Source organism: Tetrao urogallus (genome assembly GCF_951394365.1).
Source record: "Tetrao urogallus genome assembly, chromosome: 2".
NCBI classification, from domain to species: domain Eukaryota; kingdom Metazoa; phylum Chordata; class Aves; order Galliformes; family Phasianidae; genus Tetrao; species Tetrao urogallus.
Genome location: NC_136814.1, coordinates 80,290,448 through 80,302,951, shown reverse-complemented (window position 1 = coordinate 80,302,951; position 12,504 = coordinate 80,290,448). Strand labels below are relative to the sequence as shown.

Here is a 12,504-nt window from a genome sequence, read left to right as displayed (position 1 = left end):
TATTAATTACTAAGTTGTAGTATCCCTCTCTGCTGTAGGATTTCTTTGTTGGCATTTCTGTAGAAGAAAGATCAATACGTACACAAAAATATCTTTTAAATAATAAGCCCATGGGAGAAAAGAAAAAAGAAAGATACAGGTCCACAAACACTGTTGCGTACTGGGCAGAATCTGTGACATTTGCAAGCACTTTTGCTAACGGGCTTTCAGGATACATCCATACTAATGAATCAAACGGTGCCAGCAAATGTTCTTGGGACTGCAAGTTCATTGTCTCTGCCCTCGAGCTGTCCTTGGCATGGTTATGTCCTGGCCAGAAAGTGCTCTCCTTCAGATTTTCTGGTGTGGTATGAGGGTCAGTGTGGTCCAAGGGCCGTACCCAGCAGGAGGGCTGCAGGTGGCTACACTGTTTTGGAGGCTGAGAGAGCTAACCGGTGTGACAGGCATGGTTGAGCAATGCTGGTTTCAGCTACAGCGACTGTAGAAATGTGAACTACCGGAAGCCTGAGCACCAAGCCCAGGGTGCCTGGGCTGCAGAACTCATTAGCACATCTTCCTACCATCTCCACTGGAGTGCCAGGGAGCGTTCATCTTCCCTGCATGATTTCCACAAGCAGCAAGTGAAAGGTTTGCACACAGCAGCAAGCCTTTGCCATGGCATGTACCTCTGCAAGTGAGGAGCTGCCAGGAGCTACCTTCATGGCACCAGTTGCTCTGAGACCAACCTATCTGCTCCTGCCACTGCAGAGATGTATTCTGGAATCACCAGTGATGTAAAGATGTATGCAATCACATTTAAAAGATGTAAAAGGTGCTGCAGCTGACTGGGATCCTGTTAGAGTGTGCAGTGTTTGTGTACATGTGCTGTTTGTATCTGTTTTTCATAAGAACAGAGCAGCGAGGGGGGTTTCCCTTCTGGGCTCCAGCTGTGTCTGCATGTACAGGACACACCAGCTTGGCACTTCTGACTTCAGGAACTTCACAGTGCGTTGTGCAGGAATGCAAAGGTTCAGATGAATCAAAGCATCGTTAGCTGTGCTTATCCCACACGGTTACAAGCAGCACCCGGGCTGTCAGGGCTCCAAAAAGCATAGGGCTGGGTCCATGAGAGCACGCCGACATGACCTTATTTTGCAGACACCGGGCACCGAGGCCAACCCACCTAGAGCGCCGTTACTAATCGCTTCGCGTTCGGTAGCTGCGGTGATCGCAGCCTCCGAGCCACCGCCGCCTCTCTCAGACGCGACCGGAGCTCGGCACATAGCGGCGGCCCTGCGGGCTGCCCTCAGCCGTCCGCCTGCCCCCGCCTCTCCCCCGGGCCGGCCTCGGGAACGCCCCGCAGGGCACTCGGGCGGCAGCCGTCGCGGCGTGACTCACGGCGGGGCCTCTCCTCCCCCTCCCCGCTCGGGACGGCCCGGCGCAGCGCAGCGGACGCGTAGCGCGCAGAGAGCCATGGCGCGGAGCCGCGCCGCTGTTCGCCTTCTCCTCCTCTTCCTCATGTGCGGCTCCGCCGCGGCTGGGTACGTGGGGCCGGGGTGGGCGGCCGGGCTGCCCGGGGAACATCGCCCCCGACCCGGAGTCTGCGAGAGGACGGCTCGGAACGCGTCCCGTTGGCTGGACGCATGCCGCTGTCTGGGCTAACGCATCTCTCCCGCTCTCTCTTTTGCAGACCTACGTTCCTGGTGGCGGCTCCCTGGAACATCAGGCCCGGAGCCAGTGTCACCGTCGGGGTGGCCCTACTGCCCGGCAGCCCCGCGCAGGTCGCCGTGCGGGGAGCGCTGCTCAGGGACAATCAGACCGTGCTCAGCAGGGAGCTGATCTTCGAGAGAGGTAGGGGCCTTACACCTGCCTTCTCCCATATTCTGTTATTCTGACAGCGCCGCAGCTGCTGAAGACTGCTGAAATACAAACTTGATGTTACCAATTGGGGTAACAATTGGGGATGGTAGTCTTGTGTTGTGGCTCTCTAACCAGGCTGGGTAACGAATGATTTTTTTACTCGCTGTAAACTTAGAAAGCAAACAGATGTCAGTGAGGTGTTATATGATGTGGCATCTTCAACATGCCTGGAGGTGCTCAGGTCATTGTCATGGCATCACCAAAGAAGAGATTTTTGTTGGTAGGCTTATTGTAAAGGTGCAAAGTGTGAGGATAGCAAGTGTGGAACAAATGGTTGATAAAGCATCTATGCCTGGTAGCTGCAAATACTCTGAGAAAGGGAGAGCTTGACTTCTAAGAAAGTGAAGATCTTCATCATAAAATCACAGAATATCCAGCTTTGGAATGGATCCGCAAGGATCACTGAATCCTGCCTTCACACAGAACCACCCAAAATTCAAATACTATATCTGAGAACATTGTCCAAATGCTCCTGCAAAAACTCCAGCATCTCAGGGCCATGCCCACTGCTCTGGGGGCCTGTTACATGCCTGCTGCCCTCTGAGAAAAAGAACCTTTTCTTGATCTCTCACCTGACGCGCCCCAAGTGCTGCCATGCAGAAGCTCAGTGTGTCTGTGGAAAGAGACATTTTTAAGAGTCAAAAACTGAATGGTGGGACAGCTTTGGGACTAAGTCAACTCTGAAGCAACCTGGTTTAATTGCTCCTCCAAGGAGTGGTAGGGGACATTGTGACATGTATGAGTATTTGGAGAACTGACATCCTGGTCAGTGCTCGTGGTAACTGCCAGCTGTGAGCAGGAAATAGCAATGTGCTCCCTGAGAACTGCCCTCAAGGGAAGGAAGATCAGCCAGCTTTCAGAGTGCTCTTTGAGTGTTATTTATATCACCTTATACTAACTCTGGCTTTTTATTTGTCTAAAGTAGAGTCACAGGGCAGCATGAGGTCCTAGAAAAATCCACCCTGCTGTAATGAACTTTCTTCTTGTTGCTAATTGTCATTAATATGGATGACTTAATTGTAAACATCATACCATCATTTCAAACAGAGACTGCTTCTCTTCACAATCCGTGTAAAAGATAGGCTGTGAGTGTGACAGAGTGCTTTTGATTGGATCAAAGATGTCATGCCCACATGATGCAGAAATGTGTATCTTATCAAAACCCTTTTTGCCGCTTCAGCTTTTCTGTAAAAACAAATGTTTTGCGGAGTTACGTGCTCTCAGGTCTTACTTTGGCTTGGATGTTGTTTATCCATTCTAATTTTATGGTGGTGTCAGGTATGTCCTCCAGCATCCAATATAAAAGTATGCAGCTGAAACAATGTTCCCGTTGTGCCGTGCCTAATTAAAAAAAAAAAAAAAAAGAAGAAAAAAAAAAGAAAAAAAAAAAGTGTTAATTCCCAATTCAAACCAAATTTATACAACTAATCTGATAGCCCTGGAATCTAATACTAAGAGCTGTGATGTATGCCTGAGGCTATTACTTTAAGCAGACCAATTTGCTAGCACCTAAAGCCTGCATGGGAGTAAAATAGGCTGCCAGTCATGCTTATGGTACTTAATTCATCATAGTATACTGTATCCTGTACTTAGCTGTTGTTTAGTAAAAAGTACCGTTCAAGTCTATTAGGCTTGACATAAAGGAGGAGTGAGTAAAGGAACAGTCAGACTGAGGAAAAAGAATGGTGTAGTGCATTACTTGAAGTGAAATTCCTACTAAGCATGACATATATGTGAAAACAAACAAACAAACAAAAAAAACAAAAAACTCTGTGGCCATCCATTCTTCAAAGTGAAGTAATATAATTTGTTAGTTGTTTTTTCTGAGCAAATATGTAAGCCAAGAATAAGAAACTGCCTTATAACAGAGGCTGTGATGTTAGGGGCGTTTCCTTAGATGCTGCAGGAAAAGAATTACTCAGAGGGAAAGCAGTTTGTCAGATGAAAGCTTTAAGGCTTTACCTTGTTTTCTGGAGGCTAAAAAGGCTTTGAGGTAAGATACGTAGCAATGGTGCTGTAGCTGTGCTGGTCTGAGAATTTAGCTGAATCAAATTCTGTGCAAGTTTTATTAGGCCAGCTGCCGCAGCTGAAGAAAAAAATCCAAACATCTCCAGACACACAAAATCTTCTTTAAATGACATCACCGGTGCATATATTAGTGGCCAGAAAATACTGCTTTATCTGTCATTTGTGCCCATTAGGTTACACAGTGGTGCTACTGTTCCTGTGGTGCACATGAGTTTGGTGTTATTCCCCCATGCCTGTGCTAAATAAGTATGAAGGAAGGCAGAGTGTACCTGCGGTTGTTGACTGTGCTGGATACCCAAAAGCTGGGACTGATTCCCTGCCTTGGGCAGGGCACAACATTCATATTGCCTGAGCTGGCAGCATTGTGCTCTGTAATTTTTCTCGTGCGGTGTTAGCAAGAGTGGGAGGGTTATTGCCTTGAATAACTGAGATCTGATCTGAGGGAATCATTTTTATTTTGCTGAATTTAGGCAGACAAGTTCTCTGATTTGGTGTGCAAACATCTGAGCTGCTAGAACAGAGCTGGTGCAGAGCTGCCATTAGAGGCTAAGGCTGGAGGACAGGCTGTGGACAACTTTTTGTTAGTTTAATCTTGCAGACAGAGCTCAGCTGATCACGTAAAGGCAAGACCTTTTGTGTCCCTATCTGATAAAATGCATCTGCAGTTGCTTGAAGTTAAGGATGTCCTCTAGCAGCAGCTCAGCATGGTAACATGCTTGTCTTTGGATTTTTGAGTCAACTCCATTAAAGGATCTTGTTGAATTAGAGGCACTGCTATTCTTTCTTCATATAACATAACTCCAGCTTTATATGAGAAATGGAGCACTTGCCCTCTAATAGTTGTTTGAACATTCACTGGTTTAATGTTATTACAGGAAGTGGAGTTTTGATTTCTGAGTGATTTGTGGAAAACCGACCACTGTAGACTGTGGGAGTGGATCTTGGTTCACATCTCCTGCCTGCTTTTCATGTGACAATGGGGATGGAAATTAGCAGTTGCAATATATTCACAATATAACATAATCATGAATTATGTTCATTAACAAGTGGCAAGTTTATAAACACTGGAGTGAAAGTGTGTGCAGACATCCATTTAAACAAGCCCTGATGCTTTAAGCTTGGCTCAACATAGCGGAATCCAGATGTATTGTAGCAAGGGAGATTGTTTGAAGGTCAGTGTTTTGGTACAGAAGTTACTCAGTTTAATTGTAATGAAAACAAACCCAGTGAATGTCTGCAAGCAGTGTATTGCTGCTACAGATTAACTTTGTATGAGCAAATGCAACAAAAATTGTCAGTGTGTCACTAGGAGAGAATATGTTTCCATCATCTGCAGGAGGCTCAAGGAGAACACAAAAGCAGTAATTCAAGCTGATTCTGCTTACCATACCGAGCCTTGACACATTTTCTATGGAGTTGCAGTATCAGAAAAATCCTCACTGATTGAAAATGACTGCAGAAGAAAACAGTGACTTACATGCAATCTGAGCTGTTGGGTTTTCTGGGTCAACAAATAAAAATGATGAGAATAACAGAAAAGCAAGTTAAATTTTATGCATGAATAGCTTGATTTTCAGTGATTACAGAGAAGGGTGGTTCACACCATGCATATTAATCCTCTCATTGATCAATAAAGATGTAATTTGAATTGGCAAGTATTGTTGTCTTGCCAGGTTTGCTACTTAGACGTTGCAGTGTTAGTTACGCCTTAATTGAGAAAGCTTCTGAAGACTGTTTTTTTTATTTGTGGTGAAATACTTCGGAAAATACAAATAGCAGAGAAGTTGAGAAAACTAATTAAAGAAAGGCTTTCATGTATAATGGGGTGGCATCATTAAGTGACTTCATGAACAATTTTAATTCTCAGGAGTAAGATCCGGTTAAAGCTGGTAATTAAGACACAATGCAATGCATTTAAGGCACGGTGAGTGAGAAGCACTTTTGAGAACTGAAGAATCTGATTTAAAATACTTCAGGTTCCTTGTCACTTGCTTGTAAATGTTAATTAATTTGCACTGCTTTTCTGTGTTTCTTCAAGTGTGCAGTTAACTTGTTGGCAGAAGGAACTCTGAATTAGAACATGGTAAAAACTCAGCCAGGGTTTATGAAACATTACAGACTTTGTGAGAATGTCTGTCAGGCATAGACTTGCAGCAATTGTCCATATAGACAACGGAAAATCTGCTTTTACCAGGAGGCACGCTTTGCATACTTAATAATATGGTTCTGACCACGTTAGTATGTGAAACCGAAGAAGACTAGGGACTATGAGTTGTAAAGTAACAGCTAAATGAGAATGAATGGCCTTGGTCCCTTTTGTTAACCTTGCCTCTGTGCCCTATTTCTGAATATTTATGGCTGATTCCTCCGTGACTGCAACATATATCCTGAAAAATATGAGTCTGGAGTGTAAATCATTTTGCTAAGTTTGCTGGGAAAGCTCCTTTCTTCCTAACTATGTGTGAAAGCCTAAAAAGTGAAGCAGCAGTAGAGCAGGAGCACCATGTTTTCACATGTGTAACCTCCAAATGTATGTGTAATTGTTTTTCATGATGAACAATTGCACAAAAGTTATCAATATTCAGCACGTGCAGACAACTGATGCAAAATCAGATAAGGAAAGGTTTGGTGGAAAGAGATGATGGGGCTGAATCCAGAGGCAAGGGAGCTAGCTAGCTGAGAAGAGGGCAGACTTACAAACTTCTCTATTGTTGGAGCACATCTAATTAAAAAACACAAGTTTCTGTGGCTGTTGTTCAACCCATTTGAGATTTCTTCTCAGAGAGTGTGGTGATGTGTTGGAGCAGGCTGCCCATGGAGATGGAGTCACTGTCCCTGGAGGTGTTCAAGAAATGTGGAGATGAGGCACTCAGGGACATGAGTTAGTGGGCATGATGGTGATGAGTTGGCGTTTGAACTTGATGACCTTAGAGGTCTTTTCCAACTGTAATTCTATGATTAATTACAGTTTATTTATAACTGTCCTGTCAAGTAAACTGCAGAGAAATCAAAACATCAATACCAACCAGTACTTGAGCTTTATCTGATTGACTGTATGGTGTTTGAGGGTCGAGGGAGAGAATCCTTCTTTGGCTCAAATTGTTTGTATGAGGCCATTCTGGTCACCACATCTTTCAATGCCATCAAACTGAGCAGTGTGAGGCAAAATGAGCACAGCAGCCTGCTTTGCGGGACCTTGAAGCAGGGAAAGGGTGGAATAAAGGCAAGTCCTGCTTGACCAACCTGATCTCTTTCTATGATTGAATGACCCATGAGGTGAATGAAGGGAAGGCTGTTAACATAGTCTACCAAGACTTCAACAAAGACTTTGTCACTGTCACCTACAGTGTTCTCTTGGAGAAGCTGATAGCCTGTGTCTTGAACAGGTACACTCTTTGCTGGGTAAATAACAAGCTGGAAGGCTGGGCCCAGAGAGTGGTGGTGAATGGAGTTAAATCCAGCTGTCAACTGGTCTCCAGTGAAGTTCCTTAGGGATCAGTGCTGTTCAATATATTTATTGATGACCTGGACTAGGGGATTGAGTGCGCTATCAGTAAGTCTGCAGATGACACTAAGTTGGGAAGAAGTGGTCATCACGCTGAGGATAGGCAGGCCCTATGGAGGGATCTGGACAGTCTGAGTCACTGGTTTGAGGCCAGTGAGATGAAGTTCAACAAGACCAAGTGCTGGGGCCTGCACTTTGATCACAACAACCTTGTGCAAGACTACAGGCTTGGGGCAGAGTGGCTGGGAGACAGTGTGGAACAAATGGACCTGGGTGTGTTGGTTAACATTCAGCTGAGCATGACCGAGCAGTGTGTCCGGGTGGCCAAGCAGGCCAATGGCATCCTGATTTGTATCAGAAATACTACAACCAGCGGGAATAGAGAGGTGATCATACCCCTGTACTCAGCTCTGGTGAGGCTGCACCTCAAGTACTGGGCTCAGTTTTGGGCCCCTTACTACAAGAAAGACATCAAGGCCCTGGAGTGTGTCCAGAGATGGGCAATGAAGCTAGTGAGGGATATGGAGCACAAGTCTTGTGAGGAACAGCTGAGGGAACTGGGATTATTTAGTCTGGACAAAAGGAGGCTCAGGGGAGGCCTTATAGCTTTCTACAACTATGTGAAGGAAGGCCGTGGTGAGATGGGTGTTGGCCTGTTCTCTGGCATAACTAGCAATAGGATGAGGGAATGGCCTCAAGTTTCAGCAGGGGAGGTTCACATTGGATATTAGGAAAAACTTTTTCTCCAAAAGAGTGGTCAGGTGCTGGAATGGGCTGCTCAAGGATGTAGTTGAGACACTGTCCCTGCAGGTATTCAAGAAATTCAGATGTGTTATGAAGGGACATGGTTTAGAGAGGAAATATTGGTGGTAGGTGGACAGTTAGACTAGATGGTCTTGAAGGTCTTTTCCAACATTGATGATTCTATGATTCTGTAACTTGTTCATAGTAGGATTGGTTGCAGGGGGTTGTATCTTACAGAGAAGTGAACGGCAACTTGTCTGCATGGGATTGCCTATTGCTTGTGTGAACAGAAGGATCTTTGCATCTTTTAGGAAAGGGAGGAGAGAGGGAATAAATGAAGTAAAGACTATGAATTTTGGAAAGAAAAAAGAAATGCCAGTAAACAGTTGAAACTGGGGAGAGAGGTGTTATAGAAATAATGAGTTAAACAATGGGAGAAATCTCTTGAGTGATTAATGCTGTAAGTGTACATTACTTAACGCAGCAGAAGAGTAAGAAACAGACTCTTACAGTCTTACTACTGATTAAAAAAAAAAAAAGAAAAGAAAAAGAAAATAAGTTGTGGAAATGGAAAATGAGATCAGATTACAAAGGTTGAACATAAAAGAGCAGCATGGGTATGAAGGGACGAAATTGGAAAGGCCAAACCGTGAATAGGAAAGAATGTGCAGGGTAGGATTTAAAATACTGTATAAGTAGCAGGAAGACTACCAATGGGTGTGGCTTGCTAGAAGGGCCTTTCTCAGTGAAGCTGAGAGGCGGATTAGTGCTCAGTCTTCATGGAGAGGATCAGCTATTATACAATCTATAATGCAACTAGCTGCAGTGCCAAGGAAGTAAGGCAACAAGAGGGGAACAGGTTGAAGAGTACTTGGTAAAGTAGGGATTTAGGTTGGATAAAAATATCTGCAGAATATTTAATGAATGGGTGGAAATTTAAAAACTGCTAGTGGATTTTTGAAAGCATGAATGAGGAGAAGGGTCTGGAAGATTGAAAAAGTGCAACATTGAAAAGTCTGTCTATGGCTCTGCTTGCATGAAGACGTGTTGACTTTTTGAGCTCTGAGCCTCACATTACATATAGGCTGGCAGAGTACCTAAGGAAGGGTCATTTTATATGCTTGTGCTTTGCATTACTCAGATGTCTGTCCTTGGTCATTTCTGGAGACAGAACCATGGGCTAAATAGACTTTTGGAATCTCTTTCACATTCTGGAAAACGTGTAAGGAGACATTGGAGGAATTGGAGTGAATTGTCAGGGCAAGTGTATGATAGACCTGGTTACTAATCCTCAGGAAGATAAAAGTTAGCTTCAAAGAGAAAGGAGTGGGAGCTGAGGGTGGGTCTCAAAATGGATCTGGAATGATTAGAAAGAAATCCAAGCTGATGCGCTGAAGAATAGAGAAGTACTTGCAGAGTTAGGAAACAGCTGGGAAATTGTTGAGTCTCCTCTCCAAGTCATACATACACAGGTGGCTTCTCTTTTAACGACTCTTTATCTGCACTGTCACCATGCTCTACTGTCCTTGGGTACTTGTTTGTGAAGACAGAGATGAGAACCTGTGTGCAGAGGTTGAATAGCACATGGCAAGCAACACTGCTGGTCCATCTAGTTTCATTGCTGCCCCAGTGTCTGCATAGAAAAGTGTCAGAGTGACTGATACCTTCTCCCCCACTTCTCCAGTTCCCTGGAGGTGCAGCTGGGAGGCCTAGGAATTTATTTTGAGTGGTTAAGGAATTGTATTGCCCTTACATACTGATGAGGGAAGGCTCTGGTATTATTTTTATATATCTAAACAATTTTGTGGTCTCAGAAAAATTATGTGGATTTGTCATCGCAGACTCGGAGTGCCTTCCAGAAAATGGAAGAAAACCATTGTAAAAACAAACCCTCTTCATTCATTGCCTCTTGGAGGAAACTTAAATAGTACTCGAGTGTTTTATTTTCAGTGAAGGAGTGATCTTGAAATTTTATTCCAGCTGCAGCAATTAATGGTATGGGGGTGGTAGTAATACCACCAAGCATCTAGTGTAGACAGGCTAAGCCATATTCTGTCCTGCTATGATTTCCCTGTGTTTTAAATCAGAATAAAAACTGCAGCTGCTCTAACTTGCAGTAATAAAGGCTTTGTGTTTATGATCCATTGCAATTTCCGTGAAGTAATGATGGCCAGCAGTGCCTAGAAAGCAGGGCATGCCCATCAGTTTGCATATGTGTGCAGACACCAAGGGAAAAGTCAGTTAATTAAATTAATTTCCCATTTTCTTGTGAAGAGGCTTAAGTCTGAGATTCTTTTGAATTGTATGCATGGTTTTGAAGACTGAATCTGACATCAAGAAAGATTGCTTTGTAATATTCCAGACTAGTCTTCCTAACAACTGAAGAGTTATAATTGCTGAGAATAATGTTGTTTGGCTGTAGTAGGCAGCAATAACTCAGATGTGGAACATACATGACAAAAAACCTATGGAAGGTCTCAAGAAAAATTTGGAAAGAGCCTGTGCTTGAGTTTCAGTCTCTGGGCTGGTAGCTGCTGGGTGGCTAAAGGGATGATTTAGTTTTAAAAATATGAAGCTGTTCCCTTTTCCTACCCAGCATGCAGTATTTCAGATAAACCACAGAGGGTTTTGTGTACTGTGTTCTTGCTACTCGCCTCTCTCTGACCACTTGGCTGAAAGTGGTAATAATGTCATCTACAAAATTGGTTGTTGTACTTCAGAAAGCTGAGCAGATAATTAAATATGTGAATGAGGCCCCAGCTCTAAAATGAAGGGAGAAATGGCTGTGTATATGCCTCTGAAAAGCTGATGAATAATGCTGTGGGGAGAGCAGAAAACCTAATGTTGGCTTGTGGAAGGGGCTGGTGAGTACAGTAGCACAAGAACAGAGATGCCCAACATCAGCAGTGGTCCATCTGTCTGTCTATGAGATGGGGACAGAGTGGTGTCCTCAGGAGTGGGTGCAGGGCTGAACTAAGTGGGAGAAATAGGGAGATAATGGGCTTTAATCACAGACGCATCTGTGCATGTTGCTTTCTTCTGTCCTCCAGAGCTGCAGTGCTCCATCTCGTCATGCATCTCAGATGAGATCTGGTCTCGTTCACATTTTTCCTTCTATCCTTTTCTGCTTTATCTGTAGGCAGAACTGCTGTCCTGCCTCATTCCATTTATTATTTTTTAGTGCTTTCGGCCTCCAAAATTGCAAAAAAGACCGAAAGGGAGCAGTAGAAATGGGCAGTGGGGAGTAATGAGTGGCTGTGAAGGAAAAGGTATGTGGTGCTGGCAAGCAGGATGCTTTCTGGAGACTTTACTACAAGTTTCTTGTCTTCATTGGGCTTTGGATGGCAGCCTGAGTGTGTATTTGAGTGCGTATTTGATCACTGTACTGTATCTCCAACTAACACCTGGCCCAAATTTAGCCATAGTTGAACAGCAGTGGCTCACATGGTCTATTTCAGGCTGCTAGCATAACTAGGAAGTGCTAATTTAGGATAACAGGTGAGAAGTATATCACATTTAAAGAATTTAAACTTCACAGATTTGTAGGCCTTCTTTCATGAGTAAAAATTTTTTACTCTTTGGACAGTTTAGCTCTTGGAATTTATACTTCCTTCTTTCTTTTTTTTGGAAATCACAAAAATAGTGTATATTTTGGATAGGAAGGAAAAACTGGAAGGACAATGAAGAGCAATACTTTTCATTTCTCTGATATTAGAAGTATTTTTTTTTTTAAATAGACCAATCAGGTGAAAAAATTCCATTTGCCACTGTAAAGAAAATACTTTTTTTGTAAGCATTTCCTAAATGTGTGTATGTGAACACTGCTGCCAGAAGAAAGCTATGACATCACTTCAGTGTGAAGTGATTCCAGCTATATTTTCACATTCTCTAATGGATCCGAGAAGAAATGAGGATGTAGATAGGAAAGGTTAAGTGAGAAAGTCTGTTTGCAGCAGTGCCTGCTAAATAGGCTAGAACTTAGCTTTAAGACCTGAATTTAAGTTAGCTGCTAACTGCTGCTGTGCTGATTTATGTTGGCATGAATTCTGGTTAATGGTGCCAAGTCATAAAGTCATTTTTCTGGAACGTCGATCCTTTTTTGGGAGTGGAAGCTGAAACAGGAGTATTTATGTCTGTACAGATGTAGATGGGGCCTGGCTGTTTGGCAGAGGGAAGACTGGGAGGTCTGTGAGTATGCCTTGCAGGGCATGTGGACCTGGGCCACAGGCTTTGTTATACAAGGGAAAAGTCGTGTAATGCTGAAATTATTTGTGACGAACCACTGGAAACATATATATATATATATATATATATATATTTTAAAATCA

The 12,504-nt window shown here is 43.7% G+C and overlaps 1 protein-coding gene across 1 annotated transcript in view; it reads left to right on the top strand.

The window, feature by feature from the left end:
- Positions 1-1,452: 1,452 nt before the first annotated feature.
- Positions 1,453-12,504, top strand: part of CD109 (CD109 molecule) — a gene marked incomplete at both ends in the record, with an annotated part of 79,611 nt that continues 68,559 nt past the window's right edge. The window contains 2 exons of the mRNA XM_079550001.1: positions 1,453-1,520; positions 1,670-1,830. Of these exons, the coding sequence (XP_079406127.1) occupies positions 1,453-1,520; positions 1,670-1,830 (229 nt within the window). The remainder of the gene's footprint in view (positions 1,521-1,669; positions 1,831-12,504) is intronic.